The 24942-nt window shown below is 35.5% G+C and overlaps 1 protein-coding gene across 1 annotated transcript in view; it reads left to right on the forward strand.

Moving 5' to 3' along the window:
• The window catches only part of LOC135086583 (neprilysin-2), a 73911-nt gene that overhangs the window by 34151 nt on the left and 14818 nt on the right, over nt 1-24942 (forward strand). Inside the window, exons 3-5 of the mRNA XM_063981336.1 lie at nt 6955-7091; nt 17133-17243; nt 18073-18318. Of these exons, the coding sequence (XP_063837406.1) occupies nt 6955-7091; nt 17133-17243; nt 18073-18318 (494 nt within the window). The remainder of the gene's footprint in view (nt 1-6954; nt 7092-17132; nt 17244-18072; nt 18319-24942) is intronic.

Raw genomic sequence — 24942 nt, forward strand, 5'->3', positions numbered from 1 at the left:
TATTTGTATTGAAGCAGCAAAATAGGTCTGTTTGTGAAAGTTATGTACCTACCAACTACGATTGGCGCCTAAAATTGGTGCTTATATTTTAAATTAAGCATAACATATTATGCCTACTTCTTAAGGCACATTTTGTATTTGTGTTTAACTGTTTACTAATACTTATTTTAATCGCGAAAGATGATTTAACTCATTTGTACAAAAACTAGGCTTTAAATACCTATACTAGTTAGGCGTAGCGTAGTTATTTTTTATTGAAATCATCTACGCATATGGTTGCCAGGTCCAAAATCACAAAAGCCGGACTTTGTGCTTCATTTGGCCGGACATTTTACCCTAAAAGCCGGACATGTGACGGGGGGGGGGGGGTGAAATTAGTGTCTGCTTATGAGTGAGTACTATCATCATCGGTTGCTAACCAACATCCCGATGCGTGCGCTTCATATGATTCTGTGGCTCGACTTAAAAAGCCTAACAAAAGCCAGACAGGCCGGACAAGGCAATATTTGGCCGGACAAGTCCCTAAAAAGCCAAACATGTCCGGCTAAAGCCGGACGCCTGGCAACCTATCTACGCAGTCGACAGTCCCGGCCAAAAGCTAAATAGTATAATAATAATATTAAAAAGAGATAAAGTTAGTAAGTTTGAAATAAAGGTCAAAAATCTGTCAAACTCAATACAAAAAACATCGGTTATCGTTAAAGTTGCCGTCAAAGTTAGGTGGTGCAACTCAGCCTAAATCAATTTCGAAAATTCTTTCACCTTTAAAAGCTTTACTTAATATCTATCCCAGAATAGCTTCGCTTCTGTGGCAAATCGAAATTCACGCGGGTGCAGGCAATAAACACATAATACACGTAATGTTACGATTGCAACTAATTGCAAGTATTAACCAACACGTGCATAACGATATTACATATTCATTGCCCGCGAGTAGGTATTAACATGTTCATTCTGATAAAACGATAGCATCATAAAAAAGTCTGAAACTGTTAACGTGTTAGTTAACGCTACGTGGTTGGAGCAGGATGACATTAAGGAAATTTCCGTTTAACTTGATTTAACACTTTAGCGGGTAACTCGATTGATAGGTAATAGGTATAACCAGTTCGAACACACGCGCTAGCTACGAGTAACACTGTTACGTAGAGCACATCTGACTGATAATATTTGTTGCAATATAACACTTAATACAACTAAATAGAGTGACAGCGTGATTTTAGATGTGCGTACTCCTCACGTGTATCATAATTTATGTACGGTAACGTCTAAAGTCGTAAAAATACAGGATGAAGTTCACGAACAAATAAAAGAAATACTTGTAGGCATAATAAATCTAACCTTTTTTTTCTTTCATAGAAATAAGTTATGATGACCAATTAGTTTCATTTAAGGTATTATTAAAATTACTTGTACATAATTTAACTAAGCAATTTTATTTTATTTTAGTAAGCTTGCAGAGTAAACTTTTTAATACTTTCAGGAGCTAGTAACTTATTATTCTGTGCTAGTACTGAAAAGTTGCAGCGCAAAAAACGTCGAGTTAACAAGATTAGAGCGTCGCAGGTTCAATTAACATGTTTACACGCATTTTTTTACCTTTTTTCGTAGTTTTTCGTTAAAATAATATGGTGATGGGATAACTACTTACCTCTAAAGTTTACTCGTAGTGGTAATTTGGATTAAACATTTGCGCAATAATTTATTTATAATGTTATCAAGCTGATAATTTCAGATTGAAAAAATGTGTTTAAAGTTGTACCTCTTTATTTTTTGGTTTTGATATAAAAAATGGGGTTAAAAATTTCATTACTTTTTACGGCTTTTATAATATTAATTTTACGAAACATATTGTTTCATCGAACATATTTCTTAACTTAGCCGAGTATTTATGTGCGTTGCATAATAACAAATAAAACAATAACGATATTACCTACTCATAATAATTACAATGTTTTTCTAGCTCGGGAAAACTAATCACGGTTAAAATCGGTAGAGCCCGCTCGTTAATTCTTCGAGGTGTTGAAGGTAGTTGTCGAAGTTCCACTCGAATTCACTCGAACTAATCTATCTTGATCGATCATACTTGGGGAGCTGTAGTTGCTCGTTACGTAGCTAATGTGAATGAAAGGCGTTCGCCGCGAGACGCTTGGGTGTCGTAGGAGGGACATAGTAAAATCAAACAGTAAATCAACTTCATTTAAAACCTTCATTTCGCACAAATACAAATCGTGATCTATCAGATTTAGATCTTTTTAAGACACTTCAGCTGTCGTTACGTAGTTGAAAATGTATGTGAAAGGCAAACAATGTCTTTAACTCGTTCGATTAGCTATCGAAGGTTTTGGTTACGCTCGCACACGCACGTTTTTTATGTCCAAAAAGGGGCAATCGTAGAGGTTCTGCTTTTCCTTTTACTATGGCAGAGGTGGGCAAGATTGACTCATGACAACCGTGAAGTTCAATACATTGATCCGCCAGTCTTATTTTTCAATTTTCAGTCGATCGTAACAACGGAAGTGTAATTACATAATAATATCGTCTAGACATACGTGTACGTTTTTTTAATCTTCTTTCATCATACTTATATTTTAGTCTTCATTATACCCACAGAGATAATAAATACTATTGGACGAATTGACGAACTAATATTATTTTTAGAACCATCAATTCTCCGATCGGTCGACTCATGTTCTTGTTCATGGATGGTCGAGTTGACGAACCACTCATTTTTGTCGTGATAGGTTTGCTTTTGCTATTTCTTTTTTGCTTCGATTAATAGCTTTTCAGGTGTTTTTTTTTTCACACTTTGAATTACCTAACATTACTAAGTAGGTACTTATATGGTAATAGTACAACTATGTTTATTTAGCAAAACGTCTTGCCGTTAATTGATAGATTTTAATCACAATTTTATTACAACGCAACAAAACCTACCTAACCTATGAAACCTACAAAATGTAAAATTCATGAACGTTTACTTTTTAATCCCAGTTAATTTGAATTCAAGCTGAAAAAACAATACTGACCCGTCGGGAATTAACTCTCTAATCCCTTTCATGAGTAGGTAATTAATTTAGCAATTTTCATTGTATGGGGAATGGACACTTTTTAAACCTGTATCCAATCCAATGAAACATTGGTGTGACATATTTTGATTTTATGTATTTTCACACACATGAGTACACCATACATGATTTTTTCTATACTTGAAACAAAAAGACTTTCACTTGAAGTGAAAACTTTTATGGAAAGATTTTTTAAAATTATATTTGAACTCTGGTCCCTTGGGGAAAGTTGTTGCATTTGAGCACTAGAAGCAATCATTTTTGGTTTCTAGTTTAAAAATTACTCCCTGTACAAGGGCCAATAGACCTGAAGTTTCTAATGTGATATTTTACTTTCGCCGCAAACCCCTTTTTGTAACTTGCCAGCGTTCAAAACCTATAACCACTTTCTGTTTTACTATCGCGATAAAATAATTAAAGCCACTGAAAGAAGTCTACTGGAGGTATCATCTTGTCTCGTAATTAAATGGATTGGACACAGTCCAAAAAACTTTTCGCCGTTAATCAATTGGGAAGTATTATTGTTTACGCGACTAACTCGATCGGCAGCCCTCGAGGTCGCAACTGCCCAAAGTCAAGGAAATTGTCGATGATTGGAAGATTTTTATGAGAGTGCTCTGTTGTTATTGTTTGCGAAGTAAATTATTGTTATTATAAGAGCTAATATTGAGATTGAAGGCTGTGACGTGAAAAAACGTCTGCAAACAGCAAATTTTGCTTTTTAGCTGCAGAAGTCAAGCTTGTATGCTTGTAATTCAGCAATGTCAGGCGAATCTGTGTTGATTCTTAATTATTTAACTACACATCTGAATTCATGCTTCGGGATGTGAAGGAAAATGTGTGTTTAACTTTTTAATTCTAATAGTGTTTTGTAGCAATGTTAGCAATGTTTATTTGTGTTAGTAATGGATAAAAATTAACCTCAATTTCCTAATAACCATAAATTATTATGTTGTTAGCCGACAGTAACGCCGGCAGTATTGGAAATAAGTTGTAAAACTTGTAGTCTTGCAAAATTGGCACGCTGATGTAAAAGGTTTATAAAGGAAACTAATTTGCATGTAATTTATATTGTTGCTATACTTAAATCTTACTTAAAAATAAACATACAAACACACACACACATGTTTGCCCTCGCAAACTCACTCTTGCGACCTGAAATTTGAACACTAATTAATACCTATCGTATAACAAGATATTATTTTATTTTATTTAATAAAAAAGTGTAGCACAGTGGCTTGCGTTCAGCCGAAAATAGCGCTTGTTAGAAATTGTTAGCAAAATGGCGATCGAGTATGCTAAACAAGCACCTATACAACATAGGTGTCACAGACAGCCCACTGTGCAGGGGGTGCACGGAGGCAGAGGAAACACCGCAGCATGTGCTCATGGAGTGCAGTAGCGTGGAAGAACAACGGGCTCAATTTCTTCGATCACCATCGTCGCTACAGGAGGCCTGCAGCAGCCTAGACGGGCTGCTCGCCTTCTGGGGGGATCTGGGGTGGTTGGAGTAGGAAGATCAACCACAAATCGCGCACAATGGCCCAATCAGGAGGCTAAGTGCGGTATTCGATTGCCCTGCAAAACTAACTAACTAACTAACTATGGCGATCGCTATGGCAGCCGCTGAAAATTTAGCATGTTTTCAGGCTAGAAGAATACGTTTGCTAAACTTCAAAAGTGACGTTTTCCCATACATTTTTTTGACAGTGACAGTACTTACCGCTAAAATGACACTATTTTACTTGCTAGCGCTATTTTCGGCCATACGCCCCCAGTGTGACTTCCCACGGAAATTCAACACACCATGACTTGTAATTTACATGTTTGATTGACAAACAAAAATATTCGTGTCCAATATTTTTAACGGACTGAGTAAATGGTTTTTTTAGCAAATGTTTGGGCATCGGACTGTCAATTTTAGATGCAGCCAGTTCGTTCACACTACAATTATTGTGATGAATCCACTCTTAAAATATATTTAGCCTAATAACTTATGTGTCTTCGTTTGTTTTTCGTTTGTTATATTCCTTTGCTCTACTGACACGTGGAGGAAACTGCATCCCTAAGTGGGCGCGGAAACAGAAGGAAATGAGATCGGCACAGACCACTTCATTCATAGACAGGCCTCTACAATAATAATTATGTAACATAGAGTTCAGTATTTTTTTTTGTTTGTTTTAACTTTCTTAAACAGCTCTCGCCACAGTGCCGTAAGTTAACCGGTTTAACTAGATTTTTATGACCGGCTCTAATACAAGTGATCCTGAAAAATTTATATTTTTATTCATCAGTTTACAAGAACTCTATGTAAAAGAGTATCACGGAAGAGACAACATTTGACTGTTTCATTTGAGCCGCTCTATCTCTTCGGACGTCTGTGGCAATTCATACCTTACGATACTAGGATTATGTATAGCAACAGAATAATAATAAGTACTACGTACAGAAGTTTTACTTCGCCAAGGTATTTAAAAAAATGTATGCTCAATGTCAATAACAATATGGTGTAATTTAGCCTGTCACAAGAGTCAAGCACCATTTTGTTGACAAACGTCAGTGATCGGCACTGCGCCGAAGCTATAGGGCTGACTTCGGTAAAATGATGTGACGTGAGGTGCCAAACTGCGGAAAATGGCGGAGGAAATACATGATTTAGCACATTTAGCATGAATTATCATGAATAATATTAACTACTTATTTACCTCTCAGTGTCTTGAGGCAACTTAAAAAAGTACATTCTGTGTTTTTATTATTATTTAAGCAGTTAAATACTGCACAGTATTTAGTACACCATTTTCTTTATTTTCCTTCCATCATACACAAGAATACGCGTGCGTGAGTCAATGTTCGCTCGTATGTGAGGCCTTATCGAATAGTATCCTGTAGGTGGGCCATCGTGCGTGTTTTGTTTTCGATGTAAACTCGCGGAGATGAACAGGCCTGGTATAGCCCTCAAAAGACATAAGTTTTGGAAATATTTCATTGCTCGAGTGAAATTATCGGCCTTCAGAATCATTATCATTAAATATAATAAACGAGTCAAGAGCGTTACAAACGGAGCATTCCATTTTCATTTCCATTCTTATTATAATTATTTATTATGGCCTAGATTTAATTTAATATATTATTTCTAATGCATACCAACAATATTTATAACCTTTATATATTTATGACCTTTTGGATAGTAACACTTATTAGATAGAAAATATTAACACGATCGAAAGATGTATTTATGTACCAATATAATACATGTAGACATTAACAAAAATAGCGTGAAAAGAAACGTATCAGAAGCGTAATGTCTCTTTTAAGTAATTTTTAAGCCGCTTTTCGCAGAAAAAGCAAAAGAGAATTTTCTTTAAGACCCCTTATGAATGGATTAAATAGGGCTCCCTCGCGAGTTCTTTACGGTTAACACCAGAAAATTGAGGGTATACGAAAATTGGGTTACCAAAGCAAATTGAAAATATCGAAGCAATTTTCTCCTTCAAGAAATAAAACACTTTAGTTACCATTACACATTCATTGATCGATATGGCATTGGTGGCAGGGATGCCAGATGAAAATTGACGGGTAAGGTTTGAAGCGAGATGTAGATTTTTCATAAGGTAAATTAAAAGTAAAAGCAAGCGTGTGCGTTAAAGGTCGTTTTAAATTGAAATGATTTCGCCAATTATATTATTGGTATACCATGGCAGGGTATTAAGCAAATAATTTTTGTTTTATTGTTTTTATACCTATCAATCACTTACGTATTAAGTGAGTCCAATACGTGTTTTTACATTGGTAATTATGACATTTTTTTACAAGTTGTAGGTACCCTAATCCTTATTTCAGAGTGGAACGCAGCTGAATTTAAGACTAATTGTGTCCTTTGCTTCAGGCCTTCATTCTGGGGCCAGCGCTCCAAGCTGGAGAAGAGACTGATGGTGGTGGCCGGCGTCACCTCGGTGCTAGCCATCGCGTTCCTGGCTGCCTTCATCGCCAGCCTCCTCATGAAGACCACGGCCGACATAAGCAGTAAGCCTTCCAAACAACCAAAGCGCCAGGTCCTACCATCTCAAACTTCGAACTTGTTCTGTTTTCTTCTGATTCATTTTTTTCCTGGAAACCATTTTTTAAATATAACAAGTAAAACTTATAAACGGTTCAAACTAAAGTCGGAAATTGAGTCAGAATCGAACTTCATAATAATATAAATTAGACATCAAACAAAACAAAGCATTTGCGCTACCTTTTGCATTATTACTTAACTTACTTACAATCCAATCCAACAACTAAATGCACTTTGATATCTCTAATCCAAAATCCAAGTTACGAAGTTCTGAGAAGGCGGGATTTGTGTTCGGTTCAACTCCATTTACTTACCTTGAATTATTAATACAAAGAAATGTATTCAAGGGTCTCCGTACAGTAGCGGATAGGATTCCTACCACTCCACAAAGCTGGATTTTTGTAAATATACAAAAGAAAATTTAACATCAGCAACGAAAGCGTAGATGCTGCGGCTCTGATGTAGAATGTGCACCTCGCAAAATTAGCACTTCGTAGGTAAGTAAAATGCGCACTTTTTAACTACATAATAGAAAGTGCGCATTCTGCGAAGTGCACATTCTACGTCAATCCCATGTATGCTTTGTCGTATCTTGTGTTTCCGATGCTTAAATTACTTTCAGTAATTAAAATCCTTTATACTGTACGGAAACCCTTATTCAAAAAGCAGCATAGTGTATTTGCACGCATTAACGTGACTTCCAAACAATAACCCAGTACATTTCGCTCGACTTGGCACTCATTTTAACAAGTGGTTTATTAAATATTTATCGTCATTTAAAATTAAATTCAGGCTCGTTTCAAGTATTTCGCGTTAAAATTAATTCCACAAATTCCGTGTTAACTACGAGTACCAATTGCATTCCAATGATCCTTATTAAAAGTGTACATTAATTAAATGTCAATAAAATTAGTTAAGTGCAGCGCTTAATTGCCGATCCATGAGAGAACTGAAAAGGATCGAGGTAATAAACAATAATTTTCAATTAGCTATGTTATTGTCATGACAATTATTTGCAATAACTAATTCTCAAAATAATTTCGTAAGTTGTTAAAGGTTTTACAATAAACCATCTTACTTTAACTTTGACAAACGTCAAAAATCTGTCAAACTCCATACAAAAAGCACCGGTTATCGTCATAGTTACGGTCAAAGTTAGGTGGTGCAACTCAGCCTAAGTATTCGGTGAATAACCACAACAATGATTGTGAAGGCCTCGAGTGTTTATCGATGTATTTGTTATAAGAATGATAATAATTATAGACTGGCTATTGCGTTCTCATCCAACGTAACTAAAGGACCTTTTACTTATAATATAGGTACTACTACTAATACTTACTACAGCTTGTATTACCAACGTCACGAAACGACTCAAACTTAATTTAAGTCTGGGACTGAATCTACTTTTAAAACGTCTCTACTAAATATTCTTGAAACAAACTTTTTGTAAGTACAATTAATAGATTAATTTAAATCCGTTCTATACCTATTTATTTTAATATGTCATCTGAGTGGACTACGTCACTGACTTGAGGCTTAGGTATAATCTACTAAATCGTGCCAATAAAGTGATAATAAATAGTATTACTTACTGTATACAAAACATCTTTCTTCCCGAATCGAAGTCACGGTAAAATGAAATGACGACACTCAATCGAATTTTATTCGAATCCGTGTGTAACGAATACGCCATGAGTATCGATTCAACGCGAATGTTCACGGCATACGCAATTAGAGAAAATCAACGTCTGATTCAAGTATCATTGTTGCCGCTATACATAGAGCTGTTTGTTTAGTGTAGTTGTATTCCTATAACGAACTTTACTTACGAGCAAAAGAATGGAATAACCCACTTGTGTGTTGTTCAGAGCATCTGAAGAACTCATTTTCAATTTAATCTTCATTGTCATTTAGTTCTAAAGATCACTCGAAACTTCCATACTTTTGCTCGTGACTGTATTAGATTGGACCGCATTATGCCACATAATTTGAGAGTTACTTATATGTTCCGTATGTTTGTAGCAAAGAGAAGGATCGGGCGCCAAATAGTATCGTAGTAGTAATCGAGATAGAATAAAATAGTAGTAGTTACTTAGTACCTACCTACTAATTTCTTATTACATCAAACCAGATGTATTCTGAATTTAGAATGAGCAATTGGTTGGTTTGGACAGAATTTGTAGTCAGGTTTCTTTGTACTTAGAATCAACTAGACAAAAGACAATGAGTCAAAAGCTGTGAAAGTCACTTTCGCGCTTAACACTTGAACCAATGGAATCAGGGCAGTGAGTTTTCCTTATTCCGTTTAACTAACAAAGCCAATATATCAAGATTAAAGTCTGTAATAGGTCTGAATTGCAAATCAAAGTGTGCACCGTATCCTTGGCCTGGCTTATGTCTGATTTACATGATCCATGCAATCAGTCTTGAAAATGGAAAACTCTTTATAAAATGTGACTTGCGCTTTCTTCTAACTAACGATGTAGTATGTAGCGTGGCTCAAGGGCTTTCTCGTGACTAGAGGTGACTTGGTCACAATTTGCTAAGCATTAATTTGAGTTAAAGTAATGTTCCGTATGTACATACGGTACTTCTTGGTTCATGATTCGGCTTTCAGAGCCGACTAGCGGTAACTCTCTGACTCTACTCTTTAAAATGATTTCTTATAAAATTATGAGAAGCATGCCCGTTTTCACCATCAATATTTAATTTTAAGTGACCCCTTTGAAAACAAAATTCATGTTAAGTCTTACCTTAGGGGTTGGGGTCACTTAAACATTAGGGATTGATGGTTAAAATGGGCATGAGTCTCTTTTCACTAGAGACAATATCAGTTAGACCAAAAATCAGGCGATTTTAACGAACGATTTAAGATCACGGTAGGGATACCTATGACGTGGTTATCTTAGATAGCCCATTACTCAATTATCCAATAGAGTGCAAAGGTGATGTATGTATTTGGGTTACCTCGACACTCTGCCGATGGGCGTGATGAAAATCGCACTCTGGCCTTGCCTACCCATCCTGTGCCAGATTCACCAAAACCTATTGGTGATTTTATGAAACCAATAGATGAGAGAAGAAATCCTTTAGTAATATTTTAGATTTCGACTATTACTTACTGAAATTTGTGATCCTCATACCCTTATTAATATTTCAGTCGCCTCTATTAATACTAAAACATTTTTTTAAAGAAATAGACTTATAGTAATGCTCTTATAATACTTATGACGAACTTGTTTCGTTTCTTGCCGCCAACCTTTACGATCACGGCTAACCTTTTTGTTTGCCGCTGTAATAGACTATGCGGCAATCTTTAAAAAGGAAAGTGTATAAATAAAAACTTTGCACATTCCAGCAAACTAATAGCCCCATAAATGATGAAGATGACGGTGACACATCAAAAATAAGTAGCAATAAATACTCGTAATGACAACAAATTATTATCATTTCAAATCTCGTCGTAATTTTCTCATTGGAATCAAATGCAGAATATAACAATAATGAAACTCCATTAAAGTTTCTATTTTATTGGTTTAACGACAAGTAATGATTACTTTAGTTGTTGCAAAACACTTCACCTGTTGTCCCAAAACATTATACGCGTATTTTCTTACTAATATCCTGCAGACCTTTATACTGGAGCGGAATACAATGAGTGAGCCAAGAAATAAAACATAAATCCCGCTCTTCTTCCTATCCGCTCCACTGCGAGACAATTCCCATGTTTAATTTCCTGCGTTTTCCGGTGGGTATACCTAATTACCTACTGAAGTCAAATGTACGAGCAGGTATTTTAAATCGAATACCTAAAATGGGAAATTTTGCAGTGAACCTAAGTAATAAAGGAAGGAAGAAAAAAGTCATAGGAAGTCAATATAAACCTTTTTGTGGCTGTTTTGCGACGTTAGGTGTTTTTACTGTCTACTGGATTTCTTTTCAATATACGGATGATGGGCAAATGCTCGAGGCTCGTGCATTCCGAAAGCTTAAACTGAAGCCAGCCGAATGAGAAACGCGAAAACAACACAAAAGCTATTCACCTGGTAGGTTACGAGCATGCTTCCATAACGTCACCACTAGCAAAATATCCTTGAAACTGTGAACAATAGTAGACAAATATTTGAAAATTCACTTAGCTGAAAGTTTGTAGACATAACATATTGCTCATAACTTACTTTAAATCGTGAAAACATTTGTGATTTTATGCATCTCCTTTGTTTTATTGAATCATTTTTCCATCAGGAAGTGGCACCTGCGCGTTCCTTTAAAAATAAACTATGCACTAGGCGTAGCAGGTAGTTGGAAATTTCTATGCGGAGACGAGCTTCCTAAACTTATAAAATACTGCCGCAGCACACGTAAATGGAGCCTGTGGTAAGTGTAAGCAAATTTCGAGAGGCAATTCCCGCCCGCGCGCAACGGAATCCCTCGCACACCATGATTGAAATTTTCACATCACTGCGCCACTTGCGGAAACTAGAAACCAATTATGTGAAATTCAACAAGAAAAGTGTCACTTTATTGCAACCTTATTTGCTGTAAATCTACGGCAACACAACATTATACCTACGCTTACTAAATGTTAGATCACGCCGAGTGGCGAAATGGATACGCTCCGCCGCGCGCACTCGTGTCCCCATCTGGACACTGATATAATAATATACAACAATGAATAGAGGTCAATTTTCTCTGAAAGTTGGGTAAGCTCGATTGGGAAAGATCATGGACATAATGGCAATTGAATTCGGAATCGAAACACGTTTAATGGCACGTGAACGAGAGCACGAACTTGAGAAGTTAACTGTTGTATTCTAATTCAGGTATGAAAACGAAGGACTCTACAGTCTATTATGTCCTAAGTCTACCATTTACTTCTTGTAGTGCCTACTTTAAAACAGTTTAAAAGTGAATTTTAATTATATTCGTGTCTATCAAACACTATTTGAAAACATTACGAATTGGGCAACAAAATTTAAGATACTTTTTATAAGCTAAATGTAGAGGCAGACACATAACTTTACTATCAAACTAGCTGACCCGGCGAACTTTGTTCCGCCTTAATGGCAATAAATAAGAAGACTTTTTTTTTAATTTCGAACGGGATAAAAAGTATCCTATGTCCTTCTCCTGGCTCTAAACTACCTCCCTGACAATTTTCAGCTAAATCGGTTCAGCCGTTCTTGAGTTATAAGTGGAGTAACTAACACGACTTTCTTTTATATTATAGATCGTAATTATTTTGTCTCGAGTAGGTAATGAAGACAATTTTAGATTTACCTGCACGTGTTTTAAAAGTGACCGACTACAATTACAAGTGGCAATAGACCATTGGGAACGTAACTGCATTCAATGGTGGCGATGTAATTGGCGTACACCATTATTACCGTCCATTGCAAGTTCCACGGCACCATAGACTAGTAATTATCTTTTATGAATGCTACTACTTACAGCTCCTAAACAACTACCTTCGATTGATTTCCGTCCGCGCCCATTGTAGATTACTTTGTAACGTGTCTGTAATTCAGTTTTATTACTGAGTTGGAAAAGGAGTTTTTATGAAGTTTTTAATAAATTAAAGAATCTATAATTCGACCAGTGAGAGACTGAGAAGTGCCTTCTCATCTTAGGACTCAGGTTTAACAATAATAATTTGTATCTTCTTTACAATGGTCGGCCATTTGGTGTAGTGGTTCGGGACGGACTACTATTCCGAGAGGTCCCGGGTTCGATTCCCGGCCGGGCAAAAATTGAAATTTATATCCGTTGTCTAGTACCCATAGTACAAGCTGCTTAGTTTAGGACTAGGAGAGTAGTAATGTCCAGGGATATTTATTTATAAAAATCTGTGCACTGAGATATTTTAAACTACGCAACGGATTTTAATGCAGTTTTCAGCAATAGATAGAGTGATTCAACAGGAGAGTTTTTATGTAAATATAATACAATACATACCACCCATGCGAAGTCGGGGCGGGTCGCTAGTCAATAATAAAAAATACTTAGAATTTTAACCGTTTAACGTTTTGATTTTCGGTTTCTTGTTTTTAACCAGGAAAAATTGCAAGTCAATACAATTTTGAGGCCAAGTTCAGAGTGAATCGCGGTCAATACCAACAACACGCCAGCGGCCGCACGAAAGTACCACAGTGTAGTTACGGTGATGCCTTCCATACTAATATTACTCGTATAAGTGCGAAAGTTACCCAGTCTGTGTCTATTACCTTTTCACGGTAGTCACTAAACTGATTGAGATGATAATATGTGGTGAAAAGATAGTTTAGACCCGGGGAAAATGTCCTATAATTTTTGTCGCGGTTTTTGAAAAAGAAACTCGCGCGTGATGGAGTCTTTCAGTGACAGGCCGAAATTCAAGCGGGCGATGCCACGAGCAAAATATAGACTTGCTTAAAATAAACATTTTATGCTGAGCCATATAAATTACAAAAATGTCGAAATAAAGCAAATGTTACAAAAATGTTGAAGTCTCGGAAATGAAAAGCGCTCTCCAAATAACAGTGCGTTGCACATTCAAAATGAAAGGCTTTTCTCAGAAGCGTTTAATACTGAAACTTTCATGACGTGAGAGAAACAATAAACGTAACGTACTGTTCGTCAGGTCAACATGATACCCCTCACAACGCCATTCGTTGGAATATCTAAAGTAAAAAACCGAATTGTTAAATTGATATTTGTGGAAAGTTAACCGCCTCTGTGGTCTAGTTGTAAGATCACTTGCTTCAGATTCATACGTCCCGAGTTCGATTCCCAGTAGGGGAAAAAAATCTGCTCGGTTTGATTGATGCTTGGGCTCGATCGCAGCACGCCAGGCTGGCAACCACCATTATATGTACACATGTAGGTATGTCCCATGAAAACAACAGCATAGTTGTTTTCCGGCAGTTGAAGATAATATAGCCGGTTCCTCTGTGGTTAAGGCTTCCGGTTGAAGCTCGCTTCGACATTCGGCCTGATCATCACTTTCCATCAGATGAGATGCAGGCCAAGCTAGAACTTTCTTCTTTTGGATAAAAAAAAGTTCATGAACAGGCGACATTTATAATGTTGCAGTCGGATTGTATAATCTGCCGTATTACATTACGGCTAGCCGTTTTGAAATGCGGCGATTCAACGATTAGCCAGATTTAATGCGGCTGAATGGAAATCTGCCGGATTGTATTCGGCGCGATACGTTCTTCAACTATACAACCCGGTCGGGTTAACTGCGCACCTGGTAGTCGTGACGTCACATCGACGGTCTGATATGGACAGGGCGAACACGGGGAGGTGTGCGGGTGAGTGCAAGGGAGAGTCGCATTCCAGCGAGGTGCGCAGTTAGCTCGATCGGGATGTAAGCACCGACCCTTCTGTATCTTTGTGTTTGTGACTAAACGAGCAAACAGTGGCTGTCACAAATTACGCCTTGCCAGCGCGGTTAAGATTCACAAAACATGCGAACCTCGAATTGAGCGGGAAATCACTCCGTGTTCCTCAATTAGGCTAAGTACTTCAAGTAACATTTGCATAATTCAAATCATTAATTATGACAAAGTTTAACATTAACCTTCAGCATTTTCAGTCATAAACCTTAATGAGAAAAATTTTACAAGTCAAGATATAAATTAAATAAAATTTATAAATTAAATTAAGCAAATACGAGTCCCTTATTCCTATAACTGCACAATACTGACAAGAAAACGTTAACAGGTAACATACCGGCACAGTGAGATCTGCAAAATAAAATATTAATAAACAGCCTAAAAAAAGCCTTAGGCTGGGTTACACCATCTTACTTTAAATTTAACAAACGTCATTCATCTGTCAATATCCATACAAAAATCACCGGTTATTGCTATACTTACGGTTAAATTAATTTGGTGCAATTCAGTATTAACATGTTAAAACACTCGTCTGGAAGAATATTACAAATTAAATAACACAAAACGATGTGTGTCATTATCTACTCTGTCAACTTGTTAGGTAATCATCCAATTTATTAAAACGATAGCTGGTTAGTGCTTAACTGCTAACTGATAACTTCATAATTTAGTCATAATGTTTGTGTTTCTCAATGCCAAGGCGACTGAAGTTGCATGTTATTGTAGTTTAACATCTGTATAATTGAAATAATAAATTGTTATTTTCTCATGACCTCGAATGTAGGTAATAAACAAAAATTGCGACGTAAGTAAATAATAGTATTTGTTACATGCCCATAAAAATAAGAATCAAAGGGAAATTCAAAGCAAGTAATCATAAGGCTACGAATACAATAACAAATTGCGGCTATTAGTTAAAAAATTATACATGCATTTGGTATAATTAAATTATAATAATATGTATTTAAACATATGACGCGACATAAGGTTGCACGCAAAACGCGATGTAACGTAATTACCTACTTGTACTAACTGTAATTAAGCATTTTTATTTTAAAAGCACCTTTATTTTGAAGGGGAGAATACGGAAAAAATGTACCTTTACTAATAAATACTTCTCGTAGACAATTTAATAGCATAAAACTTTTTATGTAACGGATTACAAGTGAAAATGAAAATTTGACAAAATGGAGCACATTTCTAAAAAAAAATTCACAGATAACAAATTAAAAAAGATTTTAGTATGATATAAAAACGAATTATGTAGCTTGCAATAGCCAGTTCTGTCTGCTTTAAACGTGATGGACTAATCAGATCGGCCGACTCTTTCTTTGAGGCTCGTTAAATACAACGATAAACACGTTGCAGTGTGTTAGCATACAACACCTGCACTTAATAGTTTTTTCAAGGATATCAATTCTATTGTTCACGTTGCGTTAGCTAATAATAGTAAAAGTTATCGTATTTGTGTGGTCTCATTAATACTTTAGGGCTGGGTTGCACCATCTTACTTTAGCTTTGACAAACGTCAAAAATCAGTCAAACTCCATACAAAAAGCACCCGTTATCGTTATATTTATACCGTCAAAGTTAGGTGGTGCAACTCGGCCTAAGTATTTATGCACAGCATTTGTGTCACTTGTGCAAGTTTGAGCGAAATGTAATTTAGATACAAGCGGCACAGCCAAGAAACATCAAGAAAATAAGGTTCTTATTAGTTTAAAATATATGGTGCATATTACTGAGTTGAAGTTGATAATCTGTCCGCAGAAGTTAAGCATTTGTCACACTGCATGCGTTCTGTGGTCTGCGGTAAGGTCAAATGAACGCAGCCCGCACCTGTCAGTTTGCGTTCTTTGCTCATGCCTGCACTTTCGGATCGCAAGATACAAAATGTTTAAAGATTGACAATGTAGTTCATACATGATGCGGACTGCGGTCACTTTGACCTGTACCGAACAACGCAGAATGCATCCAGTGTGGCAATCCTATAACTTGTCACATCGGTCTATGAAATTTGCACTTTATGCATACAGGGTGGAAACGATAAGTGATCTCACTCGATTATTTCTAAATACAAGGTATTGAAGAACTGGTTACTAATCCTAAAAGTGCTTCACGAGCTCTTTCAAACGGTACCAATAATATTATAATAGGTTACAGAACAAACTGGATTTATCCGAAAATTCAATGTTTCTAGCTTCCATACTAAATATTATATGCCAACCACACAATATTATTAGAAGTGTATTTTTTTTTAATTATAAACTCGAAAATTGCATTTTAATTTTAAATTATTTATGGTAAACATTAGTTTTAGGCTTTACTTGCTTTAATACTAGTTATCAAGAGATGGGTGCCATGACTGTGGTAGTACTAAATGTATGGAAGATGGAAACATTGAATTTTCGGATAGATCCAGTTCATTCTGTAACCAGTTTTTCGACTACCTTGTATAGTTTAGAAATAATCGAGTGAAATAACTTGTCGTCTCCACCCTGTATAGTATTTGAACCTTAATTGCTTAATGCTACTGGTTCTGCGCCGCTGCAACTCACCCGAATGTCCCTGTGTGCCTGCATCGTGTGCATCGTACCACGCATTCATTTGCATGTGTCTGCATTTTAGACTTGCCACAGACTAGTGAACTGAGACTTTCTTCATCCATGCCGCCAGCCGTCGTCTCCAAGGGAGGTACCGATGTCAAAATATGCAGCAGTCCCGGGTGCATCCATACGGGTAAGATAATAATGTCCAGTTTCTTTATAGTAAAGACACAGATAATACAAATAATGTGATATTTACACAGCAGTCTTAGCCCTAAAGCGCAGAACACACTGAAGCGGTAATACTGAAAGAAGCGCTCGTATGAGCCTCCATGTTTCTATGGGCGTAGCAACTCGAACCTAACAAAATTCTCACCGCTTCCGGTATTTCCCGTACCACATGTGTGTTTTGCGCCTAAATGCTATGTGTAGCAATTAAATAGCTAGAGTGGATAAAAGAGCAATTTTCAGCCTGTATTTAGAATCAATTTAAACTAGCGATGACATTGAGTTACCTAACCCATATTTATGTTAGATTGATACATGTTTTAATTGCAGTTCTCCACATGTAGTTTAAACTCATGGTAGTTACAGGTTAGAATACAGGTTTTTAGATTACCTACTGTAAAAAAAGTATTTATCTATAAATTTCTTGAGTAGATTTTTATCTAGTAAAATCTATCTAGCCCGATATAACCACAGATATACCAGTCTAATCTAGATAGGGACGTGGGTTCAATTCCCATTCCCGTAAATCTTTGGAAACTGAATAACATAATCGCGTATTAAAGGTTAAATTTTTTACATTTTAAAATGGTCTTAGTTTAAGAGTTTTTAAAGTTATAAAGAACGTTATATACATAAATCTGTGTCTATTTGTCTTTTTTGCTCAACAGAGTTCTGTGTATCAGAATAAAGTCGTATGCAACTAGGTGTTATTTTGTACGTAGCGATGCGATCACGAACTCGAATTCAAACGAATACTACATTATCGACCAGTGATCAATCGTCATTGTTCACAGCGTCCAAACTCCTGATGAACCTGGATGAGAAGGTGGATCCTTGCGATGACTTCTACGACTTCGCGTGTGGTTCCTTCGTGAAGAACACCCGGATCCCCGACGACAAGACCTCGGTGAACACCTTCTCCATCATCACGGATCAGCTCCAGGAGCAGATCCGAGCGCTTCTCGACGAACCCATCACGACCTCCGAACCCAGGCCTTTCAGATTGGCCAAGACCCTGTACCAGGCCTGCATGAACCGAAGTAAGACACTAAGGATAACCCATCTACACTGGATCGCAAATAAAAAGGGTAGCTTAAAAAATCCTCAATATCTTCAAGCTTTATGAAATAAATGCAACATTAATTAAAAATTCGTAGTTTTTCCAGTAGGTATGTCTTATTTAGACAAGATTCTAACCTACCCTTTTTCTTTGCGGTCTAGTGTATTAACTTAGGCTGGGTTGCACCATGTTACTTTAACTTTGACAAACGTCAAAAATCTGTCAAGCTATGGAGTTAACCGTCTGTCAACCGTAACTATCTATATCGACAACGACGTTATAGTTACAATTAAAGTTAGGAGGTGCAACTCTGCCATAAAATAATGTAACGGTTTGGTTAATTAATTAGAACACTACATATTTACAGGACACATAAATATGTACCATACTATCCTAGATTGCATCTCACTTAACATCAGGTGCGATTGCGGTCATGTTCCAAATGAAACCTTGTTCAGTTAAAACATAGTTTTTGGTGTAAATAGCGATATTGAATCCGTTAGAAATAGTGTAATGAAATCCATTTTGCGAAACATGGTGATTTTTTGGAATTAATAAATTCGAGCCGATAAAACTGAAACGTTCAGGATTCGGTTCTTCCTGGAAAAATGGGTTTGAATTTCCTGAATGGCTGAGTGGCTCTTGTTTGTTCGGCTTGGTGACAGATTCGGATCAGTTTTTCAGCGAGGATACTGTTACAAATACGATATGTCAAGTAATGAGCCGAGTAAATGACAATTTATTGTTTGGTTCCACAATACAGTTTCCGCACAAAATATTCTGGTATTAGGTACCTACCTACCTACAGTCAGCGTCAAATAGTACGTAATTCAAAGCAGCCAAAAAGTTCGCAACACGTCTTTGTTACAATTGGAATAAGGTTGTGTTGTCAAGTTTTTGGCCACTTTGGGTGTCACAAACTATTTGACTCTGACTGTTCATTCAAAGTGATCAATAATTTCGTAAAAAACTCTCTGAACATTTTGGATGTTAACTAGGTAACTATATTGTTGCTAGTAATACAAACGACATAATTATTTTTATCCTTAATACTTTGGCACTGCAAATAAAAACAGAGAAGTTTAAGGCCCAGAACAGACGGTGACACGCAACTGCAACGAAACTGCAACTTTCTGATGATTCTGATGAATGAAACTGAAACTGAAAGTTTCAAACTGGTCGCGTCATGTGTAGTCTCTCAACGGACGCTATGGCAGAAACGTAGATGCAACTCAAAAGTAACTAGCAGTTGCAGTTTCGTTTCAGTTGCTTTTCACCGTCTGTTCTGGGCCTAACAGTAACTTTGTTGGTAAACGCATGCACTAGAGAATAGTTCTTCAAACTAAACTTAGTTTGACCTGTTTACGGCGCAATTTTCCGTTTGCTCATTAAAATTTACCCAATGCTCTCTTTTTCGTTTCTATACTCATTTAGCTGTCTAAAATTTAACAGGGAAATGGGATTACTAATGTTTGGCCAAAAAACGTTTAACTACCAAATTATCACATCGCAAACAACGTTTCGCAAATTTTCATTTGGCAAATTCTCATTTGGCAAAACAACTTATTGCAAACTTTTAATTCGCAAATGTCGTTTTTGGCATATTATTGTTTAGCAAATTATTGTTTGGCAAAGTATGTTTTGTCAAATGTTTCATTTGGCAAAAATATTTCACGATAAACTATTTACAAAATAATTTGATTGGTGCATAGAATGGAATACAAATTAGCTTGTGGTTATTATTTTGTTTAGTGGTTAGTGAATATAAAATTTGTTCTAAATTAATTTTTATATTTCATTTTTTTTATCGAAATTTTCCAAATTATTAATTAACAATAGAGGTGATTCTGACGTTAAGGGTCACTGTTCTAACCTAACCTAACCTACTATTTTCTGCAATACCTACTTTTTGCAACCATACTATTTTCTGCAATCTCTTTGTTTTACATAAAATTCTTGTGAAAACCATGATCATGTGCCTTATGCTTTGATTTGTGGGTAACGGTGGGTAAGTATGTTAAGTGTCAATTTGACCAAACAAATTATTTGGGATATAATATTTGGCAAAATAAAACATTTGCCAAGTAAAATTTTTCCAAATGATAATTTTACCAAATGAATTAGTTGCGAAAAGTACAGTTGCTATTGTTCATTTGGGAACTGAAACTTTGGCGATAAGTTGTTTGCGAAGTGAAATTTGGCGAAAAGCAATTTGGCCAAACGGAAGGATACCGGGAAATGTTATACACCGTGAAATTTTAGTGGTTGTTCAGTAAAATGATTCTATCTTACTAGTACAATAGATTAAGGAAGTTTTTGTTTATTCAAATAAAAAATTAGCCTGATCGGAGCGTGTGCGATTCAGTTTATGCTGTAGGTATTACCTATGGTATTACTTAGTACGAGAGCTTCTTTTACTTTAAATATTGATTTCGTGAGGCAGGCAGTATCCAAATACGTCACATTTTGTAAAAAAAGACTATTGATTCTTACGCTTTCGAGTTGATGATATTTTTTTGATTAGTAGAGAACATTTTTTTTTTCAAAAATACCTTGCACGATTCAATAGTACGAGTACTACTAAAGGTAAATCATTCGGCCGCGGGAAAACAACCACTAATATTTTACGGTGTATTAGGTAAATAAATTCTTGCGATCTCATTCGACTAACGAAATGTTAAAAAGTTCTCATCTTCTATAATATTTTCACTATATAATTTTCCTTTAAAACGGCGTAGTGCCATGAGAAAATGATTCCGAATCTAATTACGTAGCATAAATATCATATTAAACAATGCTTGCATCAGCAAGGCCTATTTCTACCAAAAAAATTGTCACACTGCACGCTAGTTCGTGACACTCAAAGTAGCCAAAAAGTTCGCAACACGTCTTTGTTACAATTGGAATATGGTTGTGTTGTCAAGTTTGGGTGGACACGAACTATACCTACTCAACATCAAATAAACCGCACCTTCCGGCTCACACGACCTCACTTTGGGCTCACCTCTAGGATCAATTAGACCAATTTTTATGGTTATAAAACAAAATAATGATCTCACGTGTCCTCTTTAACATATGGATAGCGATTAATCCCAACTTAACAGTTTTATAGCCCTAAAAGTTGGCTCAAGCGTAACTCCTATTTCTTGAAGAAGTGACTCTGGAGACAGATTTTTTGGGTAAAAACCTTTACTTTAATTAAATGAAGTTTAGAACTAGGTTTTTAAATGGTGTCAATATTGGTGGGAAGTGGGCATGCATACGTTTAAAAATGCTTGTCGCGGGAGGTGCGATTTATTTGATGTCGAGTGTATTTGACGCCGACTGTACAACAATGAAAATTAATTAACGACAAACGATGACAAATCACTCGTCCACTGTGTATCGCCAAAAAGCTGCCTTGGCCTTAATATCGTTGTACTTAATTCTCGTAACGTCAATTTAGTGCATAGTTTCATTTTAGCTCTTCGACATTAAACAACGTAATAAGTTGTTAACACCAATTAACAGTGCATTACATTCTCGCTTTCTTGATAAATCCTACTATAATATCATAAATGCGAAAGTTTGTATGGATGTCTGGATGTTTGTTACTTTTTCACGCAAAAACTACTAAACGGATTTTGATGAAACTTTACAGTGTTATTATTAACTCAGAATAACATATAGGTCATAATTTATGACGATATGTGACAAACTAAATTTCACGCGGGTGAAGCCGCGGGCAATAATTCATAATCCTTATGTAGTAATATTAGTAATTAATGTTCGTGGAAAGCAAATGTTATATCCGTACCGCGCGGGAATAACTTGACATCTCGACCTGCACTTTTTTTTTTTTATTAGCTTAAGCGCTTCCTCTACCTTATACCCTACTGGTATAAAAAACTCAACTCGAAATACCCAAAAATACTTGAAATACAGCTCTTGTTCATAAGTAAATATCTCTAATTTAGGCAATAAATATTTGACATAACGATATATCCAATTAATATTATTCTTACAAACATTTATATTTCGATTTATCAATGTATGTCAGAACATGTATTTATTAATATCTCGACTTATACATTTATGGATTTTCGTTTTTAATTTGACAAAAACAGTTATCAAGTTATGATCCACTCTGAGTACTAAACACATCCATGATATGTGCAGTTGTCTTGTTATGCACGTAGTCAAGAGTTTGGATATTTGGAGTTATCCAGCTATTACCTTCGTATAATCATATTTTTATATGTGTCATTAGCAGTTGTTAAAATATAACATTGTCAGGATTTCGAGCGTCTTTAAATATTTTTTACTTACCAACCCCTGAAAATATTTTTTTAATATATTTAAGCGTTAATTATTACTTTTATTACTATTTTCAATAGTTTAAAACTAAATTAACGTTTAAATAGCAAGTTGAAAGAAGAAGGATAAGTTTAGTCAATAGGCAGGTACTATCTACTAATGTTTTTTCATAACAGACTAATATTTCGTTTGACAACAGAATTTAAGTAAAAAATCTAATAATAAACTTTTAGGTCAATTTTAAGTTCCGGATAATTTTATTTTTATAGTCTATTTGACTTCAATGACATTATTTAGGAATAATGATGAGGTAAAAGTAAGTAGGGTCGATACGCCAGATCTCGTCCATTTAGTGAGTTGGTAGATTTGAGGAATAAAAATAATATACAATTTTTCGTAATCATTTTGAACGAAAAATTGTTGTAATTATGCTCCTTTTAGTCTTTATAAGTATAGTATTAAACTTGCTGTAAACCATTAGAAGTTTTAATAATTATCTTTGTAATATTAATAAAATATAGAAAAAATGCATTCAAAATCACTAATAATTAATAACAGAATGGAAATAAAAAAATATAAATAAACTGTTACTAATTGGTATTCAAAATATTTAGGTATCACACTTAATAATTATAAACATACATATATTTTAGTTTATTTAATTTTTTGAAATTTCAATAGTATGGCTCAATTTGCAATATGGTATCCTCTCTAGGCACAGTTTGCTTTTTAATATTATTTACAACGTCTGTATTTAGAAAATAGTCGTGATAATGTGGACGCAAATTGGCTATCACAAGGGTAAGCTACATTAAGAGCGTGTTTTAGCGTCCAGGAAAAGGCCTAAGTACTGAAAAAAATCTTTGTGTTCGATACGTCATGTAAATAACGTTTTACATGATAATAAAACATGCATTGTTTTGTATATTTTAATATCTTAGACCCAGTTAGACCAGACCGCGATCATTTCTGACGCAAAGTGGAAATTGCATTGTAGTAAATTCGCATCCACCTTATTTTAAGTGTCATTTAATAAAGTACAATCACCGATATCATTATCCGTATTGTATGGTTCATGGTTAAGGCTTATAGACTGCGGTAAATCCCAAACTAGACCTAAATATATTAAAAACTTACCTTGAAACACGCACCTGCTCATGTGGGATTTGTTTTTGGCAAAAACGGTAGCATGCTATAAGATTTTTTTAATGTGGGTTTACGTGTCATACATTCAGGGAATCATAGCAATAGCTTTCGTTCTAGAGTGATCCGTTATTTGGACGTGAACTGGACGGTGGACGCGAAAGGGCATGTCGTCCTTACGCAAAAATGTATCCAGCTAATTTTAATTATTTTAAGCTTAATGGTAAGCTTAAAATAATTAAAATTAATTGTGCTTGTTATGAAGCATGGCTTTTGTTCTTTTATTTGTCTTTTTTTAAATTTTAAGTAAACGTACAATTACCTGATCAAAAGCGATCATAATCTGCGATTATATTTGATTTTTCTAATAAATTTGCTACTATTTTATTGCAAAAGTGATAAAAATATGTCCTATTTTTATGTTTTGTTTTTTTACTTAAACTTCATTCAAAATAATTAACTTAAATCCAATTTTTACACCTTAAATATTTGTTTTTCTTTGGTGAATAACTTGACAAGTCGTCGGTACACAACTTGACAAGTCTTTTTTTTAATAGATTAAGAAGATAATTTAATCAAATTCTTACGCCAATCGAAAGATATGCATCAAATTAGCTTATTTCAATCATAAAAATATCAATTATCATTAATTCCGATTTACCAGGGAACTCTAAACTTTAAAATCGCTCCCCTGAAAAGTACGCAAAAATGACATGTCAAGTTATTCCCGCGCGGTACGGATATTAACGCGAAACTTGGAGAGGTCGAATTATAATGCAATTTATCAGCAGTTTATTGATAGGTACCTACATAACTTATTATACTAGTTATGTGAGTAGGATCAATTAGTTAGGTTAGCTTCGGTGTCTACTTCTTAAATCGCATGAGTTGTCTAAAGGAGTTCACAACTCTGGTGTCAGAATTTCTGAGCGCTTCTGATATGGCTTAATTTGTGTGATACTTTTCTGACGAAAAACAAAATCTTATCGAACAATAAATAGTAAATCGTATTTTATGAGCAATGAAAATAACTCGACACAACATCTTCAGGAATGGCGTTTATTATGACGCTTTTCAATACGTTTGTGTAACTATCTGCATCGGACTATAAGAGTAGACTGAAACTCATCTCCTTTCGCTGTGATTGTATTTCCTTTTTACGTCG

This window comes from Ostrinia nubilalis, chromosome Z (assembly GCF_963855985.1).
Source record: "Ostrinia nubilalis chromosome Z, ilOstNubi1.1, whole genome shotgun sequence".
In the NCBI taxonomy this organism is placed as follows: Eukaryota; Metazoa; Arthropoda; class Insecta; order Lepidoptera; family Crambidae; genus Ostrinia; species Ostrinia nubilalis.